General features: G+C 48.3%; 1 protein-coding gene across 1 annotated transcript; it reads left to right on the plus strand.

Annotated features, from left to right (window-relative positions):
• The first annotated feature begins 1430 nt into the window (after nucleotides 1-1430).
• Nucleotides 1431-20888, plus strand: RAB11B (RAB11B, member RAS oncogene family). Its single transcript, XM_074566044.1, has 5 exons — nucleotides 1431-1599; nucleotides 7994-8189; nucleotides 10182-10375; nucleotides 14734-14814; nucleotides 19063-20888. The coding sequence occupies exons 1-5, from the start codon at nucleotides 1560-1562 to the stop codon at nucleotides 19206-19208; spliced, it is 657 nt and encodes a 218-aa protein (XP_074422145.1). The 5' UTR covers nucleotides 1431-1559; the 3' UTR covers nucleotides 19209-20888.
• Nucleotides 20889-21688: the final 800 nt, after the last annotated feature.

A 21688-nucleotide genomic window follows, 5' to 3' on the forward strand; every position in this document is an offset into this window, starting at 1 on the left:
GCCCCGGAGATGCTGGGAGGGCTGGAGCCCCTCTGCTGGGAGGACAGGCTGAGAGAGCTGGGGGGGTTCAGCCTGGAGAAGAGAAGGCTCCGCGGAGACCTTCCAGCCCCTTCCAGTCCCTAAAGGGGCTCCAGGAAAGCTGGGGAGGGACTCTGGAGCAGGGAGGGGAGCCATGGGACGAGGGGGAAGGGTTTGAAACTGGAAGAGGGGAGATTGAGATGAGATGTGAGGAAGAAATTGTTTGCTGTGAGGGGGGTGAGCCCCTGGCCCAGGTTGCCCAGAGAAGCTGTGGCTGCCCCATCCCTGGAGGGGTTCAAGGCCAGGTTGGCCGGGGCTTGGAGCAACCTGGGCTGGTGGGAGGTGTCCCTGCCCAGGGCAGGGGGTGGCACTGGGTGGGCTTTCAGGTCCCTTCCAACCCAAACCATTCCATGATTTTATGAGTCTAATCCTTTAGCTGGCTAAAGACTCCTCTGGGGAAAGTAGGGCAGCCGAGCCCTGATGAACACAGCTCAGGAAAGCGAGAAATCCTTCTGATGAGCAGCGCGAGTTTCCCTGCGCGTCCCACAGAGAGAATGGAGGGAGCCGTCCCCTTCCCTGCGAGGGTTTGTCGCAGCCAGAAATCAAACGCGACCCCAGTGGCCGCGGGGCCCGGCACGCAGGGAGGTCACCGAGCCCCAGGGACACGCCGGGCCCCGTGTGCCCCCGCAGCTGGCCCTGCCACGCGGGCTGCGCTCGCAGGACACATCGCAGGATGAATCGCTGCCGCTGAGCCACCGGGAAGGCGAAGGGCGGCCTGCTGGGAGCCCACACCAGCGCTCCCCGAGGGGCCGAACAGCCTTTTGCTGTTATTCGTTCAGGAAATTGCCTCAGGCCATGCCAGGAAAAAAAAAAAAAAAAAAAAAATAAAGGGGGAAATGTTTTCCTAGAACAAGTTGTGTCACCGTGCGGGGTTTTTTTTCCGCTTTTTCAGCTTTTTCAGCTGGCACTTAGCGCAGGAAGGTGAAGCCTTGCGTGCTGTGCCGAGCAGGATATCCCAACCCGAGAGCGGCCCGAGGAGCAGAGCAAACCCCGGGCGCCGGGGCGCGGCAGCCTCGAACCGCTGGGGTGGTTTTAGGGGACCCTCCCCACGTCCTCTACCCCAGGGTGCCTGCACCGCGCTGGCTCCGCTCCCGCAGCCCCGCCGCCGGCGGCACCACCCCCCCCCACCCGCTGCCGGCGGCGCTCGGAGCTGCGCACCCCGCCGAGCCCCGCCCCCGCCGAGCCCCGCCCCTCCCGCCGCAGGCCCCGCCCAACCCCCGGCCCCGGCCCCGCCTCGTCTCTCAGGGTCCCGGCTCAGGCACCCAAGCACCGCCCCTCCCCAGCTGCCCTCCTTCGATTGGACCGTGCTCTCCGCCACTCAGAGGCGCGCCCGCCGTCGATTGGGCGCTGTTGATAGGCCTGGCGAGGCGCCCGCCTCCTGCGGGCTCTGGCGGCTGCTGATAGGCGGCGGCGGGAGCGCCCCCCCCCCATCTGGGCCGCGGTCGGTGCCTGGCAGCCAGAGGGTCGGCGCCGCCATCGCCATGGGCACCCGCGACGACGAGTACGACTACCTCTTCAAAGGTACGGCCGCCGCGGGGCGCGCCGCGCCGTCCGCCACCCCTAGCGCGGTCCGGCCCGGCCCGCCAGGCCACACTGGCCCGGGCCCGGGGCGGCTGCCGCGGCCTTTGTGCGCGGGGCGGCCTTGCGGGCAGCGCCCGCCGCGGCGGGGCCCGGCTGGGCCTGGCGCCGGGCTGCGGCGGGGGAGCCCCGCCGGTCCGTCCCGCCCCGCCCCGCCCCGCGCGGCCGGGGCCGCCGCCGGGAGCCGGGCGGTTGGGATTGCCGGCGGCCGCGCAGGGGGTGCGGGGCCCGGGGGGCTGGGGCGGGGGCGGCCGGCCTAGGGCTGGGGCCGGGGTCCCGGCCGCAGGGGCGGGGGGCTGCGAGCCGGGCCGTACCCGGCGGCGGGGCCCTGGTGTGGTTCTCCCGAGAGATGGTCCCCGGCATCGGGTTGGGTCTGAAAAAACTTTGACTTCAATGGAGAACTCCTTGACAAGCTGCTGCCTGACCAGGCTTAACTTGGTCAGGAGGCTTAATGGTGTGAATTTGGGGTGATTTTAATACTCTGTCCCCATACTGGTGACGTTTTGGGTCATCCAGCAGCTGCGAGCAGGGGTTGTGTGAGGAAATAGCGAGCTGCTGGGTGGGTTCGGTGCCGCTCTGCTTGCCCTGGCTGGGGTGGGTTTTGTCGTCGTTGGTGTCCTGCGTGTGTGAGGATGCTCGGGCCGACCTCTTCCCTAGGGCGCCCCACAACTCTGCCTTGGAGGCCTAAGGAGTAGCGTGGATGGGCGTAAAACATTCGCCTTCATGTTTACCGACCTGTTTTATGCTTAGTCTCCTGTGGTTGCGTGGCTGAAACCCTGAGGTTCGTCCAAAGGGTTGGCTCTCCCAAGAGGCAGGGTGGCCGGGCCCTCTGTGGGTGCTCGGGGCTCTGGGACAGGGTGGCTCTGCGCTGGCTGCCATCAGAAGTCCCAGGCTTTCAATGCCGCCGCGCGTACCTGGCCCCTGACATGGGCAGCAGCGATTCCACGCTTGCTTGTTGATGAAAGGAAAGAGCAATTACTCATCTGTTGGAAATGTTTTATGGATGTGTTTGCCCGTTTGGTGTACTTGTTTTCCAGTCTTCGAGACAGTGGAGGGAAACCCCCTTATTTCTCCTCTGCCTATAAAGCAGAAAACTAGCCTCCAAAAATATGCTAAACTGTCTGGGTCTAAACTAGTTTCCTTCTGAAGTCATTCCACTGTCTATTTCCCAAGTGGCTTAAGAGCCGGGAACTTGAAAGCCTAAAAATTTTATTTATTTTTTTCTTTCTGTGACAAGTCAATTAGGTAGGCAAAAGCTGCATTCATATTTAAAAAAAATACGCTGCATCGAGATGTGATTTTAATTTTATCTGGAGTGAAACTTAACCTAAAGCTGTTTGGTCAGGAACCATGCTGTTTTGTTGATACTGCAAAGTAACTTGGCATACTTTGTAGCACTTAAATTAATGAAAAATGGGGGAGAGAATTGTGCCTGCCTTTGCGCCCTTTGGGTAGGGGTGGTTGTGTGGATGGTGTTTTTTAAATAAACAAACCAACCCACAAAAAAACCCCCTTCCCTATCTATTCATCTTTTCCTTCCTTTCTTCTAGGCCTTTTGGGGCTAGGCAAGAAATAATGAATATAAATGGGACCGAGTGGGATGAGATCTCCACTGTAGGATCAACTCCCCTTCCTTTCTCTTCAGCCCCTTCCAAAAATGGAATTAAACATCAAGGGGAATTGACATAATGAAAAACATAATGTATAGGGGTTGGATTGACTTCTGGTTTAGCACCTTCTTAGCTACGTAGGTGGCTTTTGAACTCTCTTTTATCAGGCGTGTTTAGTGGTCAGAGGTAGAAAGAATGGTGAAGGAGGTTTGCAGTCTGGGTAGGATTATTATTAAATTTAAGGTTTGACCGTTTCCCGTACCACCCATTTCCAAAGGAAGTTTGGTTGGACTCTGATTTTTAGCTTTTACAGTTATGCTTGTTTAAGAAATTTGCATCCTGGCATTGTAATATTATTTAGGATGACTCCAGTTGAATGCAGTGTTGCTTTAAAGTCACACACTTTTTTAGGTAGTGGCGGATCTGGAACTGCTTGTGTAGGAATTTCTGTCATTTAGCATAGATTATTTTAATCAGCTTTATGAAAAGTTTAAAAAGCAAAGAGCCCCATTTATTAGTCTCCTTCATGTGAAATACTGCCTGTAAAACAGTTGTTCAGGGGTGAAAATGGCCAGGGAGTTTGTAGGAACAGTTTCTGTGCGTAGCTGCCTGGCAGTTCCTCAGGTTCCCCCCTTCACGCCATCCACCAGCTTGTGCTTCGGGACCGGCCGTTTCAACAGGGCAGCAGGACAGACAAACGTCGTTGGCTTATTGGGTCTAGCACACGGTGGGCGAAAACTAATTTAAGGTTTGGTGGCACTCTGGGGATGTGAGTATGGGTATAATCAAAGCGGCTCTGCTAAACTAGCACCTCTTTATCTTTATTCCCAATTTCCCTTTCTTCTGTGTGCATCCTGGCAGTCAGAACTGCTTATTTTATTGATCACAACAAAATGTTGTTTGTTAACAAAATGACTGAGCCAACCTTTGGGAGAACAAGCTGGATTTTGTATGCAGAGCTGTGCAGAATAATGAGGCTGTGAGGATCTTGTTGTAGATGCATTTCGGTGATGTAACCCAAGCAAAGCCAGCGGTTCAGGGCTCTGTTCCCAATTAGTTTTGTAGCTGGGACGGTTAAAAAGCAAGAACTTCTCATGATGAGTTTTGAATGGGTTGGATCTGGAATTGAATTCATGACCTTTTAATATTTGTTAAAATATTGGAAGCCTTGTATGATCTGCACATTAATTTTTCTCTCAAGAAGATCAGCTATTATCAGTGTTTATTTTAAAAATTAAATTTGAGGTTGTGCAGATGTATGCTGGCTCATGAAAAAGGAAGGAAAAAGGGCCCGTAGGGAAAAAAAAAAAACAACTTTTACCTTTGTGGGAATTTAGACTGCTCTGATTAGTGCTTAAGCCTAACAAAGGCTGTGCTTATTAAAAACAAATGCGTGTCATATTAGTCATCAATATCTGGCAACCTTAAATACTTAATATTTATAATGAACTCTGCTTATGTGGTCTCTGCTAGCGTGAGTTTTAACCTTCTTGATTGTTCAAGAGAATGTATTCTTTTTGCTAGATTCTTAGACTAGTGTTTTTGAAGTTCTATCATAAACTTGATCTTTTTTTTTTTTCTTAACAACGGTGTGTTGCCCCGGATTTTTAATTTTGTCTTTCGCTTGCTTTGCCGCAGGATCCGGTGGTGTGAAGCAGGAGTCGGGAAGTGGGATGGGTGGTGGGATGCTGCTCTGCTGGGGCAGCCGTAGGTCGGGGTGTTGGGAGGGCTGACAAAGCTCAGGAAGCAGAGGGATGATGGGGACTGAGACCTGGATGCTCTGCTGTTGAGGGACGTGTGAGATGGTGACTCGCAGCCTGGCACGATGTGGTGGAGGAGAGGGAAAACCAGGAAAGACTGAAAGAGCAGAGCCACGATTCAGGATGTCAACAGGGCAGCAAGCCTTGCTGGTGTGCTTACAGCCACTGGTGGTTACTGGTGCTGGTTACCAGTTCAGGTCACTTCCAAGTTAAAACCAGCACAACTTTTCATTACAGTGTGGCCCTAAAGGTTGTTTGGGGAGTATATGAGTTGGTGAGATTTGGTTTAGGGAGTATTCAGGCTCTTAGATCTGATTTGGAACTTTCTTTTTTACTTTGTCGAGACATTTGAACAGGTGAAGCTGTCTGGTGGGCTGCTCCCAAATTTAGGAAACTTTCCCAAGATCTAATCACTTAGTCTAGAATCTTGAAGGTATCTTCTTGCTCAATTCCCGTAGAAAATAATAAGTTTGTGGGTTCTGTCTATGTGTGGGCATCCAGTCTTTGTGTCTTTCTCTGGAAAGTTAAAATGCTCATTTAATGCTCAAGGTTGAGTATTATCAAGAAGTACTTGGAGACTGTAAGGTAGAGAGAAGATTATTTACTGAATTTGGATTTGATTGCCTTCCTTTGTTACTTCTGCATCCAGCAACTTCTCAAAAGTGCTCTCTCATGAGCTCTGCTAGAACGTGGAGCACAGCCCGGTAAGGGGGAGCCTGGTGTTTTGCTGCCAGATTGCGGAGCAGCCAGTTAAAGTAGTGCAGGACCCCTTGAATTTTCTTCCCACGAGAGACGGAGTTGGTGAGCTGAGAGCCATTTGCACAGTTTATGCACAAAGCTGGTAATTTTCAAATGCCAGGGGACAGGAGGTGGCTAGAACCTGGAGAGATGGCTGTGCTTCTCCAGCGGCGGATTCAGAAGGTAACTCCGGAAACAGTTGCAAGCTTCCAGCTTTTTCCAAGCTGGTCTAGCCTGTGTGGTGGATGTTCTTACCTCCCCCTGCCCCAGGTCAGGGCTTTGCTGTAGGGTACAGCCTTCTCCAAGCCAGCAGATCACTGTGCAAGATGAGTGACCTTCGGCTCGTTCTTGGAACGCCCCGTGGAATTAGTGATGAAAAACTGTTTGTCTGGAAAAGAAAGCTAACAAAATCCTAGAGCTAGAACTCGTAAGAAAATCTTTTTTATATATCTGTCCTCATACCCTAAAAAATGGTTTAGGCTGTTTGCCAGTGAAGGCAGGGTGCTGTGAGGAGCTGATTTAAGCTGTCCCGGGTGGGGAGTTGTGGCACCTTGCCATGATCCGCTGCCTGCCCATTCCCGCCTCTTGTATTTTGACTGTTCAGCTGTGCTAGCACAATTGTCTGTCTGTCTGTGCTGTCAGCCGGACGAAATGCTGGGGGGAGTCTGGCGCATTTCAGCCATCTCCCCGAGCAGCTCAGGAGCTATTGCAGGAGGGTAACGGGGGACAAAGCAGAAGTTTGGGGATGTGCTGGCAGGGGTGGGCAGGTACACAGGCTGGAGCAGTGTGCCGCCAGAGCCAGATCCCCAAACAATGGCCTGAGCAGAAAAAAGCTGCGATAACTTTAAAAAAAACAAGCATGATCCTTAGCCCTGGGAGAATGCTGGTGAGCTCATTCTGGAAGCGTGCAATGAGGAGAGTCTTCTGTAATTTGTTGTGAAGGGATCAGGAATGTTTTCTGCCCGTGTTTGCTCTCCTATAGGAAAAACAGATCGTGTGAATGAGGAAGATCAATAAATGTGTACTTTGCACTGAAGTAGGAAATATTCCCAGGGTTGAAGAGACCTTGCTGAGCGAGCCTGCCTTCTGCTCAAGCCAGGATTCTGTTAGCTTGAGTACCAGAGTCATACGGGATCGGGTATTTGCTGAGACAAAGGGAGGATGGCTTAATTGCTCTTAGTCTCATTTCCCTTTAGTTATTTCTTGCTCTAGCCAGTAACACAGGGATTTAAGACAATGTGTGTAGTTGCACTGGCTGCGTGGTGAAGAACCTGGTGTGACAAACGTTGCTGTTGGGCTGGTTGCCGAGAAGGTCTCGTGGAGAGCCCGGCCTGGCTGGGTGTGAGGCGGCAGCAGGGGTGGCAAAGGTGTTCCTCGGGGTCAGCGCAGAGTTTCAGCCCCAAAGCGGGGGGAAACTCCTACTACAAGATGGACCCTTTTATTTTCACAATTCCTTTCAGTAAAGATGGGTTTTGTGTGCTAAAGATCTCTCTTCAGGAACATTTTTCCGTTAACATGGCAACACCTTGTGTGGAAGCAGAGATTTTTAACTCATCTTTTACTTCTCATGCAATCTACTAGAACTTGTTTTGCTGGATGAAGTTCTGCTTTGCTTTGTATCTTGTCTGTAGTATCAAATGTCTGCTCTTTTCCCCTTTTTGTGGTGAACATATTTATGAAGAAAATTATTGAAATAAACCACCTGTATGACCCCAACAGGGACTGCAAATAATTGTTTACTTACTGTGCTGATGTTTTTGGTTTGTGTTTTTTTTTAAAATAAAAATAGAGTAGGCTTATAATGTACTCAGGCTTTTGTCAGGCAGGCAGGTAGCCTGTTGCCATGTTCTTGAGTGTAGAGTTTCCTAAAATGTGGCTTGCAGCCTTCCTCTGCAAAAGGTTGAGTATGCAAGGGACATCTGGTTACCTCTAATTACTGGTGGTGGCTTGGGGGTGTTGACAGTCACTGTTGCAATTTCTCATATCCATCTCTGAGGAACTGAGCAGCTGCTTGGGACAAAAGGCTTGGGACTGTTTTGGGGCCAGGGAAGCAAGCCGTGAGGAGTAAAGTCGGAGCTGTTGTCAGCATAACTTTCTCCTATGTTTATCTGGCTCCGCAACTCCTCCGGGTCCTGCCCGCAAGGACAGCGTAGCAGCCAGGTAGCGCCACTGCACTAGGTAAATGCTGGTATGAAGAATTAATTTCAAAAATAATGTCTTTTCTTTCAGTTGTGTTGATTGGAGACTCTGGAGTTGGAAAGAGTAATCTTCTGTCACGTTTCACACGCAATGAGTTCAACCTGGAGAGTAAGAGCACCATTGGGGTGGAATTTGCCACCAGGAGCATCCAGGTGGATGGGAAGACGATAAAAGCACAGATCTGGGATACTGCAGGACAGGAACGATACCGTGCCATTACCTCAGCGTGAGTACAATTTCTTTGCTCAGGCTAACAGCAGAACCCGAGCAGAGATGGTACAGATAAATTTATGGGTAGACAATTAATGAAACATATTTGGGACACATGACAAAATCATTACGACAGACGTCAATGTAGATCCAAGTCATAAGATAACGAATACTTTTGTGTTCCTTGATTAATATAATGAAATTAATTTTTAGATTCTAATGATGCTATATAGGGAAAAAATGCCAGCTTAAGTCAAAAGTGTGGGAAATTCTGTTTGAGTCTTGTGATCCGGGGTTTTTACCTGCCCTGGATGTGCTACCTTCATCCCATGGAATGAGTGTAATTTCTGATGGAAGCTGGCTACTGTTTGGCATCAAGCTTTGGTGTAGGCATGGTAGCTTACCATAGTGCCAGTGGCTTCTGGTCTTCATTCTTGAGATTGAGGGTATTTTTAGGCCAGTCTGCAGCCACGAACTCCTTTGAAATCTCAATGACTTCGAATTAGTCACAGCCCTGAAAACTAGGTCCGAGAGGGCGTGCTGAATAACCAGTAAGTAGGAAGGCAACTGTGATAATGCTGACTCTGCAGCATTAGGCACATTCCTATTTAGAACAGTGGTGTTGAGAAGCTTTCACATACGGCACCTTGTTAATCCAGACATTGTTTTAAGATGTAAGCTCTGGTTGTATCTGTTTCTCTTTAGGTAGTAGGCCAAAAAGTGTCTTTAGAGGGGGGAAAAAAACCCACAACCCTATTGGCAGGCCTGGATATCCAGTTCCTATGCTGATCACCAAGTTGAAGTTTCAGTGTTACAGATGTGTGTCAGTTTTGAAAGGTACAAACTTGTTTGTGAGTCATGCACAGATTGAGCCATTTGTATTAAACTCAAGGTAAGGGGAACTTTTTTCATTGAGGTGAGATAGGGTAACGCAGAATAGATGGGAGAAAAATAGAAGAGCGTAGAGCCAAAGGGAATAACGTATAGGGAAGGAGTGCAAAAACAAAGTAATGCAGAAGGAGGTGTAAGTGGTGATTTCAAATTGCATCTTTTCCATAACTGTTTGCATGTTTTTCAGAATTTTTTTTTTTGGTGACCCTTAAATTGTTCCTACTGCTGTAAAAGCTTAGCGGAAAAATTGCTGGCTGAGTCTGTTTCAGCTACAGACTTGGCCGCTGAGAATCGGTGCATCTGTAGCCCTGTGATCCTGCCTCTCCTTTGTGCTGGCACGAGCTCCATCGCTTCAACGTCGCCAGGCCGGTTCAGCTTGCTAAGCCAGCAGAACACTGACCAGCAGCACAAAGTGAATGTTTTCTGCTGACTTGGTGCCCTGAATCGGTTCAGTGATGTGTCGGACAGGTGCTGGCGGAGCACAGGAGAAATGGTAGGATTGTGTGGGAGAGAAATACGGACGTTATAGGATTGCTGATATGGATTGTCTTGTGCTGTCCTGAGCCCTTGGCTTGAGTGTAAATGGGCCCAAACCTGCACTCAGGGGGTGAACTCTGTTCTCAGATTATGAGCTTGTGGGGAAGTGTTAATATAACCCAGAGTCTCCCTGGCCCCTTTAATTTTCAAGAGGGACAGGAGGTATTTGAAAGATCAGCAACAAATACGGGCATTTTACTAAGGACTACTTAACTAGTAGAAAGGTAAGTTATACCTTCCCTAAAACCTTCTAGCAGTACCAATTCTGAAATGCGTTGTGAGTGTTCTAGCAGGCTAAAAATGTCATGGCTTCTGCAGTCTCTTCAGCGTTTTGTTACATACATTGGAATTTTTTAGGAATGCCATTAAAAAAACCCCAGCATCTGGAACTTGGGTTTAGGCTTAAACACATCCCTCCCCCCCCGCCAATAACAGTATTTGCACCAGCACAACTTTTTCCAAAGCAGGGGGGAATGCTTTTAATTTTTTAGTCGTAGCCAGTGCGGAAGAGCCAGAAACCAGGTGTGTTGGAGTAACTCGGGCAGAGCTCTCTGTAAGGGAATGTGCCTTATGGTTTCAGATATTACCGTGGTGCTGTTGGGGCTCTTCTTGTCTATGACATTGCCAAACATCTCACCTATGAGAATGTGGAGCGCTGGCTAAAGGAGCTTAGAGATCATGCAGACAACAATATTGTCATCATGCTGGTGGGTAACAAGAGTGACCTCCGCCATCTGCGAGCTGTGCCCACTGATGAGGCCCGGGCTTTTGCAGGTTTGTAGACAGCGTGTTCTGGGTTGGTGCTTTCTCAACTCGATGATGTTGGTGCAAGCTGTAATCATGTGATTGTTGTCAAGGGCTGAACTTTCACCTCAAGTTTTATTTTTGACCCTTAAAAAAAGCACTTAATTTTTTTTTTTTAAATGAAAGTATCTTGGCTTATTAAATAGCATGTGCGGTAGTTGTTTTGGGTTTTTTTTAATCTAGTGGTAGTACATGGTTTTTGAAGCACTGTCCTTGAGCTGCCTGATAGCTGAAGATTAAACACTTCCTCTAGCAAGGCTAGAAACAGTAAGCAACATCTAGAGGAGAAGATGTCACAATGTAAATACAAAATATCACAACACAAAATGTCTTTCCTTCCTTCCTAGAGGCCTGGTTCTACTGAGTATATATCAACGTGGACAGCTGCGAGTGAATACTTGAGCCTTATTTTAGATGGTGTAGTTTCTGCTCCAGAGCACCGATGCATATAGCAGTGTCATCTAGTTTAATTTCAATGCAGCGATCATCAGACTTGGAGATTATCAATTGTTGGGAGAAATCAAGTGGGTTTTGTGAGCTGCTGCCACTGTGTTACTTCTCTGTCTTCCTCGTCTTGCAGAGCACTGGGCAAATGCTCTTTTGCCCTTATAGGCCTAAGGGACCTTCATAGAATCATAGAGTGGTTTGGGTTGAAAGGGACCTTTAAAGGCCATTTGTCCCACCCCTGTGCCGTGGGCAGGGACAGCTTCAACTAGATCAGGTTGCTGAAAGCCCCGTCGAACCTTACCTGGAATGTTTCCAGGGATGGGGCATCCACAGCTTCTCTGGGCACCCTGGGCCAGGGGCTCACCACCCACATGGCAAACAATTTCTTCCTTATATCTAGTTTAAATCTTCCCTCCTTTAGTTTAAAGCCATTACCCCTTGTCCTATCGCAACAGTCCTTGCTAAAAAGTTTGTCCCCATCTTTCCTGTAGGCCCCCTTTAAGTACTGAAAGGCCACAATAAGGTCTCCCCGGATGCTTCTCATCTCCAGGCTGATCTCTCAGCCCGTCCTCCCAGCAGAGGGGCTCCAGCCCTCCCAGCATCTCCGGGGCCTCCTCTGGCCCCGCTCCAACAGCTCCGTGTCCTTCTGCTGTCGGTGCCCCAGCGCTGGAGGCAGCACTGCAGGGGGGTCTCCCCCGAGCGGAGCAGAGGGGCAGAATCCCCCCCTCGCCCTGCTGCCCACGCTGCTGGGGATGCAGCCCAGGCTGCGGGGGGTTTCTGGGCTGCCAGCGCATGGTGCCGGGGCGTGTGGAGCTTCTCCCCCACCGACACCCCCGAGTCCTTCTCCTCAGGGCTGCTCTCCAGCCATTCCCCGCCCAGCCTGGGTTTGTGCTTGGGATTGCCCTGACCTGGGTGCAGGACCTTGCACTTGGCCTTGTTGAAGCTCATGAGGTTCACACGGGCCCACTTCTCAAGCCTGTCCAGGTCCCCCTGGATGGCATCCCATCCCTCAGGCTTGTCAGCTGCACCAGTCAGCTTGTTGTCATCCTCAAACTTGCTGAGGGTGCACTTGATGTCACTGTGTCATTGATGAAAATATTGAACAGTACTGGTCCCAGTACGGACCCCTGAAGGACAACACTCGTCACAGATCTCTGGACATTGAGCCATTGATCACTACCCTCTGGATGCAACCATCTAACCAATTCCTCATCCACCGAACAGTCCATCCATCAAACCCATATCTCTCCAATTTAGAGAGAAGGATAGACATCCAGATAGACAACAGCCATAGCTCTTCCCTTGTCCACTGATGCAGTCACTCCATCATAGAAGGCCACTAAGTTGGTCAGGCAGGACTTACCCTTGGTAAAGTCATGCTGGCATCTTGAATCACCTCCCTGTCCTTCACGTGCCTTAGCATTGCTTCTAGGAGGATCTGTTCCATGATCTTCCTAGACACAGAGGTGAGACTGACAGGTCGGTAGTTCTCAGGGTCCTCTTTTCTACCCTTTTTAAAAATGGGTGCAACGTTTCCCTTTTTCCAGTCACTGGGGAATTCACCTGATGGCCATGACTCTTCAGATATCATGGAGAGTGGCCTGGCAACTGCATCAGCCAACTCCCTCAGGATTCTGGGATGCATCTCGTCAGGTCCCATAGACTTGTGTATGTTCAGGTTCCTCGGGTGGTCACAAACCTGATCTCTTACAGTGGGAGGGACTTTGCTCCCCCAGTCCCTGTCTTGTGGTCCATTCACTCGAGAGGTGTGGGGAGAGAGGTTGCCAGTGAAAACCGAGGCAAAAAAGTTGTTGAGTACCTCAGCCTTCTCCTTGTCCGTTGTTACCAGTTTGCCGGTCTTGCCTATCAGGGGGTACACTTTCTTTGGCCTTTGTTTTCTGGCCGACGTACCTATAGAAGCCCTTCTTACTATTCTTTGTGTCCCTTGCCAAGTTCAGCTCCAGCTGCGCCTTGGCCTTCCTGACCCCATCCCTACACAACCAGGCAGTGTCCCTGTACTCTTCCCAGGATACCTGTCCCTGCTTCCATGGCCTGTGCAGTTCCTTCTTGCCCTTTAGTTTGACCAGCAGGTCTTGACTCAGCCATGCCAGTCTCTTGCCTTCCTTTCCTGATTTCTTACACCTGGGGATCAAGAGCTCTTGTGCTCTATGGAAAGTGTCCTTAAAGATCTGCCAGCTCTGCTCTGCTCCCTTGTCCCTGAGGGCAGTTTCCCAGGGAGTCCTATTGACTAACTCCTTGAACAGCTGGAATTTCGCTTTCCTAAAATTCAGGGTCCTGACTTTACTCTTCACCTGACCCGTATCCCTCTGTGCTGTGAACTCCACCAGTGTGCGATCACTGCTGCCAAGGCTGCCTCCAATCTTGATGTCACCAATTAGCTCACTTCCGTTGGTGACCAACAGGCCCAGTATCGCATCCCCTCTGGTAGGGCTGTCTATTAGCGGGCTTAAGAAGTTACCCTCGATGCACTCCAGGAGTCCCCTGGATTGCCTACAGCTCGCCGTGCTACTTCTCCAGCAGATGCTGGGGTGGTTGAAGTCCCCCAGCAGGACGAGAGCCTGCGAGCGCGATGCCTCCTGGAGCTGGAGTAAGGTGGCTTCGTTAACAGGCTCCCCTTGATCAGGTGGCCTGTAGTAGACACCAACCACAAGGTTCCCTTTGTGGCCTCAGTCTCTTAATTCTTGCCCGTAAGCTTTCACCCTGCTCGTGGCTGTTCTTCGGAGACAGCTCTTCACACTCTGTCCATCTCTTGACATAGAGGACGAAGCCTCCAGCCCTCCTTCCTCGCCTGCCCCTTCTGAAGAGCCTGTAGCCATCAACAGCTGCACTCCAGCTGTGCGCCAGTAATGGCAACCAGGTCGTAGCTTTCTCGTAGCACGGTGGCTTCCAGCTCCTCCTGTTTGTTGCCCATGCCGCGTGCGTTGGTGTAGAGGCACTTCAGCTGGGCTGGGGGCTGTGTCACCTTGGCGTTCTGCTTACTTTTGTGTGTCTGTCAAGCTTGGAGGTGGAATTTAAGTGTGTAGCCTTTAAAATCCTTCTAGGAATATCACCAGGGCTTGCTTAAACATGTTTTCTGAAGTTTGTGAGTAAGCAAGTACCCCATGGTTAGTAAAACCACTTCAAATTTTCAGACGAATGAGAAGTGAAGCCTACAAGAGAAGCAGAACAAGTTAGTAGGCACCCTAGATAGTGCATTACTTTAGTCACTTGGTTCAACACCTTATTTTTTGCCCCTGACTTCCTACTAAGACTGTTTTAAATAGCTAGTGATGGTACCGGTGTTGCTGTTGAAGCTCTATGACTGAAATGTGCCTATTTCTGGGCAGGTAGTACAGTACCAGTCTAGGTGTGATGTTTGGGTATTAATTTTTTTTAATAAAAACAAATATATCTTTTGCATTGTAAGGGGAAATAAGAAAACAGACTGTATTACTAGGGGGTTTATTGTAGTTTGGAGGTGGGGTCTGATTAGGAAAGCGTAGGTCTCTATCTTTTTGGGGTTGCAGTGGAGAATTTTGATTCCTGTGGCAGCCAACATGCTTTTGCCTGTGCTCTTGCTCAGGGTGCTTCCAGGGGTGAGCTGTAGCCGGGTGAGGGTAATACTGTATTGCTTGAGCGAAGGAGGGCGGCAGTGAGGGAAACATTTCTCGTGCTATGGAAAGGCAAAGGTGATGCTGCTGAAACGCCAGCAGCTAAGTAAATGGTGCACCAAGTTGTTCGCAGGGTAACAGGGGGGAAAAAAAAAAAATAGAAGTGACTGTGCCCCAGCTGGTTTGGCCTAAAAATAAAAGTGAAAACCTGAAAAGGTGAAATGAAGTGCTGTTAAAGTTTCTAACTGAACCGCTTGTTATTTATTACAGAAAAAAATAACTTATCTTTTATTGAAACTTCCGCTCTGGATTCAACAAATGTAGAAGAAGCCTTCAAGAACATCCTTACAGGTATGGCTGTCAGGGATTCAGAGGTCTGCTCCTGAGGTAGTGGATCTTCTTCCTGGGCACTTTTTGCAGTTATGTGTAATGTTTTGGAAATGGATGCTGGGAATGATGGTTAGTTTTCAAATTTTCTAATCTTACATTCATGTTCTGCCTCCCACCCCACACATACCTTTTCTGCCCCAGAATCTGGAGGCTTCTAGTCTCCTGATGTCCCATAAATTCAAGATACTGCAATAGCGCTGTTGTAAAGGCGCTGGTAGTTCTGTGCCTGCACAAAATCTAGGCAGTGAAGCCACAGCCCTGCTAGGAAGTTAAATGTTCCAGTGTGTTCTCTTGTGCTAAAGCAGACTGGTAAATAGTATTTGTGTCCAGACTACTGAGCTCTTGTTTCCCCGCTGATGGCAAGGGTTGTAGGTGACTGTGCACCAACAGCAGAGCTGCGTGCAGGCTACCCTCTGGGAATGTCCTTGAAGAGTCCCGGGAATTGTCTAAGAACGTGATAGTGGTCACAGGCCAAAGCGAGGCCAGGGCTTACGATTTCCACTGCCCGAGAATGTGTAACTGCTGTAGATGTGGCTACCGAGCGCACAGTGTCCAGTGGCAGCTTCAGACTTGCTCTGTGTGTGGGAATGCTACGTGGCTCGTGCCGTAGGTCTACTGCATGTAGCGCCAGAGGTATTCCAGGTAGTAGTTCTCTACTACTTGCTTTTTTTCCCCTCTTTCAGACCGGGGCTTAGAATTTCCATTCCTTAAGATGGAGCTGTTGCCTGCATGTATTTTCTTGGCCCTGGAGTAAGGGAGCACTCTACTGCCCACGAGGCCTAGGATTCGCCAGTAAAGCTACGTTACTGTAGGTACACAAGCAAGTCCTCCTTACTGTGCTAAGCCATGACCAAAGCACTTTTGTGAGTAGGTGCGCAGGGATTTCCAGCTGGTGTTTTGCAAATTGGAGCTGAGGGCTCGTTTGGCCTCTGGAAGAGGGCAGTTCTCTTCTAGGCTAAATGCAGCACATGAGGAGCTTGCTGGTTTCTTTCAGAGTGAAGTTGGCCAAGCGGCGTGAGTGGTATGATCATCGGGGAGGAGGAGGAAGGGCAGGGTTAAGTGGTGAGGATATGTGCTGGGAGATGCAGAGCCTACAGGCAGCAGAAGTGGGAAGTACACAGAGCAGAGAGATGCTTAAAATAAGGGCGGCTCATCTCGGTGTTGTTACTTCAGTTGGGGTGGGTAACTTTTCCTGAACTTGGAGTTTGTATTATTGGAGGATGTATTATTCTGGCACCAGTCTGAGGTTGACTCTGCAGTTGGCTAGTGCTCTGCCTGAGCTAATCCCTGGAAGCAGAGTCCCGGGAAGCACGGCGCTGTCACACCCCAGGAAACCAGCACGGGCCTGCAGGACTGCTGAACTGGAGCTAACAAACCCTGATAAACTTGAGCATCTCTGCTTTCAGAGACTCTGCCTTCCACTCTGTTCTGCAGTAGTCATATCTCAAAATACTGTTTGAGGTGACAGGGAAGTTGATGTTTCAAAGCACAGTCTTCCACTCCCAAAATGAAGTAATTGGCAGAAAACCCTTAAATCATATCTAAATAGGCAGAAGGCTATCAAACAGGTGTTGGATTACTGTTCTGCCTCTGGCTGCTTCATGAGATCTGAATCTTGTCCTAAAGATTGAGTGTGTTTGTTCTGTCTTTTGAAAAGCTCTTTAAGATCCTTACCGTGAACAGGAAGAGTTTGGCAAGATCCTATTCCCGACTATTGATTACCATAGCTGAATTCTACACCAATAAACAAACCGTCTCTGTAGCCTCACGCCGGTACGCTGTTTTGTGAAGTTGTGCCTGATTTATGTGTCCCACAACATCTCAAGATGAGCGTTTTCAGAGCTTTGTTGTTACCAGATACTCATTTCAGTTAAATGAGGAATGAGCCTTTGTTCTGGTTCTACTTGATTATCAGGAAGTGTCTGGTGCATGTTGCTTATTGGATGCTGACCAGAGAATTGGCTTTGTATTATTGTGTCTTGGATTATGTATGAATGAGAGCTTATGAAGAGGAAAAAACCCAAGTTTTTATATGGTGAATTCTGTAAGGCAGGCTCTTTTAGGTTTCATGTGCAGGGAAGCAGTAAGAAGCGTTGGGATCACTGGGTCTGGTGCCGGCCAACTCTGTTGGTACCAGAAATGTGTTGCAATTAGAGGAAGATGACCAAGAAGAGGCAGGCAGGAGAAGATGGATAGCCAAGCCGCTCTGAGAAGTAAAAAGCCTGACAGATTAGGAATGGGTTATATTTGCTGCCCAGGAAGATTTGTGGTGTTAGAGCTACTGGTGAAGCAACTGGAGAATATAGCTGTTGAGACAAAGCCGTCGAGAAGACCGCCTGGTGCCTGAGCTGGGCCTGTCTCTTGTGCAGGGCAGCTTCTAGCAGATTCACTGCTTATCTGTGCCACCTGGCTGGATCTGAGATGGCCTGCCTGGCGCTGTGAGATGGTATCCACGGTTTTAGCGCTCTGAGCACAGTTCAGCAGTTGCCATCCATCCTGTCTTCCTTCGCAGTGTTGCCCTGAGACTGTCCCTGGGTAGAGAAGGTGGCCTAAGGTTGCTGTAGGAGAGAGTCCCAGTATGGTGGTCTGCTGTGACAGATAAGATACTTAAGGGAGCGAGAACTCGAGCTGAGGTCAGGCCTGGGCAAACTGAACTCAAAACACTATCTCTTAGCAGCATCCTGGGCTCCCACAAGTGTTGAAATTGTCCAGTTCAGGCACAGTGGGGATGTGGCTAGTAGGACTGAATAGTCCTGAAAAGGCTGTTCCTCAAGTGATTACCTGGGGGAGAATCATCCTTCTAAGAGAGAAGAAGAAAACCTGTAGAGCAGTGAGTTGGGAGCAGCTGCGGGGACTTGGAGGAGGGAAGAGGGCGGGAGCAGCGGAACGGGAGCTTCTTTACTGGCCACCAGTTTGAGGGATCACTAAAGACTGGGAAAAAGAACACAACCAAAAAAAAAAAAACCCAACAAACCCCCCAAAACAGATGCTACCCCAAAGAAAAAAGGACTTGGCAATGCCTCTGAAGAGCTAGCATTAAAATACGCTCCTGAGCGTGCGAGAAGGTGGATGTGACGATCTCCGTACAGCTCTCCTCATGCCTTTCAGCAACAAGAGCTGAAGGTAGCCAATGGCAACGACATCAGTCTCGGGTTAAAGGCTTCCATGTATTGCATTCCAAACAATGTAAATATGTGCAGCTGCTTTAAAAAAAAAAACAAAAACAAACAAAAAAAAACCCCACAACACATAAAGAAAACCCACGTAGTCCCCCGTGATTTTTAATCCTTACTAAAGACTTCGGGTGTTGCTGTTTTGAGGCTGTGGCCGTGTGAGCGTGGCCATAGTATTTACTGCAGACTTCCAGGGAGGTTCTTGTCCTTTTCCTGTCTCACAATGCAGGGAAGTTGGAACAAGGACTTATAGTCGGTGAAATAAGTAATTTAAAAATGTTTCGACTTAAATTATTTCTGCTAACAATGCAGTTGGAATGGTTTGTTTCTGAAAGCTTTTAACCTGGCAGTCTCTCTTCAGCGGTTACAGCTTTGTGGAGCTGGGTGCTTTCAGGCGTAAATTAATTTGAATCAAATAAATTAATTCTCTCAGGAAAAGCATTTTCGGATCAATATGGGGCTTTATGGAACCATGTGGCTTTTTACTGCCATAGGTGGGAAAACTGATTTGTTGCAGAGAGGAGCAGGCATTTCTGTCATTTGGTAGTAGCAGCTTGCCAGAAGCTGAAGTGTGAAATAGATACCGTCATTGCCGCTGCGCAATGAGGTTTTGCAAGTTTCCTGTTGATTGGTGTTTCTAGATTATGGTGTCCCCTTTTTTTTTTTCCCTATTATCAAAAATAAGATGATTCCCTATTTTAGAAATGAACGTTCCTCCTCCTTTCTCATTTAAAAAGCCTTTGAATAATACCCGTGTTCACGGAGTCATTGAAAAAGAAGGTGATGGGAAGTGCTGTTGTGGAAGACAGGAGGAATCTTGTCTTAGTAACTTTTCCAGACATTACCATTAGAGCTGGAAAGCCAGCCAGATGTTACATGCCACAGCTGGTCAGACTAGATTCCGTTTCACAGTTCTCGAGTTAAAGTCTTCTCCTTCTCATCCGAACATCATCTTTGACAGGTTGCTCTGCCACGTGCATGTGCTCCGTTGGAGACAGTGTCCTTCTGGACTCTAACAAGTCTGTTCTCATTTCAGAAATCTACCGCATTGTTTCGCAGAAGCAGATTGCAGATCGGTCTGCACACGATGAGTCTCCTGGCAACAACGTAGTCGACATCAGCGTCCCACCAACCACCGATGGACAGAAATCCAACAAACTCCAGTGCTGTCAGAACCTGTGACCTCCTGTAGATGACTCTTGTGCCCTTCACTTCGTCTGTGCTTCATTTAGAAACTTGTGTGCACTTCTTATCTCCTGTGATTCAGTGACTCCCTCTTCCTTCCTTTACCCCGTCCCCAAGTCCCCCCCTTTCATCTTAGAGCTTTAATCGTAGGGCTAACATTCCCCTGCCTCCGAAATCCCCTTCAATGTGGTGACTTTTGGGCTTGAAATGTAGGCACTGATCTGATAGACGTGTTTGTGTTGGAACATCTGCTGCTGGATATTATCCCATGAAACACTCTCCTCATGGTTTTGGTTGTTTGTTTTTTTTTCTGGGAGAGAAACCATGGGGACTTGACTATAACCGTTGAAGAAATAGCTATGTTTAGGTGACAAGGGTTTTTTTCCTCCCATAGTCAGATATTTTTTTCTTTCTTTTTTTTTTTTTGGTAAACACAGGGGAGAAATGAAAAGAAAATCGCTATCCTACCAAATGCTCTTTTTTCTGTCCTGATAAAGTCTCACAGTGAGGTTTTTAGTGGCTGCACATACGTAAGAAAGCTGTTGAAAATAACATTACTTATTATGTAATTACCCCTAATACAGCTAGTCTGCCCGTGTAGTTTACTGTTTCCTGCTTGGGAAATCTTTCTCTATTCTTGTTTTATTGGGGAACAATGAAGTATGTCTGCATTGCTTTCTCTGCCACCATGAACGCCTGTGCTGCTTGTGCAGGCTTTATGAAGTGGGTTAATATTTATTCATGGCTTATGTTAATCAGTTAACATTATTGTACAGTAAGTGCCAGCATATTGATTTCAGAAACCTTTTGCAACCTGTACAAGTAGGCTTATTTTGTACTGTAGATCAGTGTCTGAAAGCAGGATCTTCTCTAGTTCCAGGATTTTTTTGCATGCTGCTTTTTCTCTAGATCTCTCCTATCCCTGTTTGAGTGAGTGAAGCAATATTTTCATGTCATGTATATACCTGCACTTGTAAGAGTTTTGGTTGTTGTAGAGAAACACGATACTTTATACATTTTGTAAAACTTCCGCAAACCATAGCATCTTGAACTTTCTCTTCATGATCTTTCACTATTGACCTTGTGCATAATCTCCTTGACCTCTACTCAAATGCGTAATATTAAGACTTCACATACTAACTACTAACCTGTCGTTTCCCTCTTGTTCTGTTTTACTGAATTGCAGACTGTAATTCTCAAATGATTGTACTTCACCTGATGTAACAGAGTTGTCATCAGCAGGGCTAACTACTATCCGACTTTGTTTTGCTGAATGGGAAGAATGTTATCACCACTTTGTGTAGCCAGTCTCTTGCTAGCTTGTGAAATCCTTCTATGATGATGGCTTCTCATCGTTCACTAGCTCTTACACACTTGCATCCCCTCCGGTATGCACTGAACGTTACGATAAGGCAAATACTGGGTGAAACAATCTAAAGGAAGAGTTGGAGACCATCTGCTGCTTTCGGAAGGCTAGTGAAGCAGTTCGCAGTGAATTTTTGCTCTGTATTTTGAGACTGTTCCTCACTTGGTGAATCCTGCCTGCATATTAGCGAGTTGGTTTTTCTTTTCTGATACAAAGCAAATAGGAAACTGCGAATTATTCTTGAAGGGGAAATCTGACATTCCAGTCTCAACTGTTCTGTCTGGTTATGTAATAAAATTAAGGGCGGTTAACTCTGATGGCTTTTCTTTTATAAGATTCCGAGAGCAATGCCTTTAATTTTGTACTGTGTGCACCTAGAGGGCCATAGTTCACGGCAAAGGCTGCAGGAGGCACCTAGGACTTCCACTTTTCAACTTTGTGAAGAGGCTACATTCAAGGTGCAGGGGTGCGTGCTTGCAGCCTAATCCCATTGAGTGAGGATCGGAATTCCTCTGTAGGTATTGTGGTGTTTTGTCCTAAGGGTGTCCCAGTGTGGGAAGGTCTTGCAACACTTGGTGTGTACTTTACCGGCATCCTGTTGAGACAAGGTGCAGCCAGTGGGAACTGGAGACGTCTCCGTTTTGGTGGCTGTAGAGCAGAATGTGATGTGCAGTCACTATTTAGAAGGCTGGCAGATGAGCACATCGTCAGAGAGAGTGGAAAATTCTGCGGTATTTTCAGTATTTTGTTCAAGAACAGGTGGACACTAGTGGAGCTGGGCTCCTTAATTTTTGAACAAAACTTTTTATAAAGAAATGAGTTGAATAGCGCGAGGAAGAATCATGCTGTTAAGAAGACAGTAGTTCAGGGCAATGTATTAACATGTTTACTCTGCAAATCCTGCTCTTCACATGAAACTTCTAGAATCATATCTGGCCTGGTATAAGAAGCTGAGAAGCAGTTTAGTCACTTCCTTGTCACTGAAGAGAGATTTTCTTTGGTCTTTGACTTTGTGGAAGGCTCTAAACTTTGCCTCAGAGTCCCAACAAAAGGTTCGTGTCTAGGGCTTAAGTGCTGTTAAGTTCTATGGGTGTCGAAGAGACCTTGTACA

The sequence above is a fragment of the Larus michahellis genome, chromosome 23, assembly GCF_964199755.1.
Source record: "Larus michahellis chromosome 23, bLarMic1.1, whole genome shotgun sequence".
NCBI classification, from domain to species: Eukaryota; Metazoa; Chordata; class Aves; order Charadriiformes; family Laridae; genus Larus; species Larus michahellis.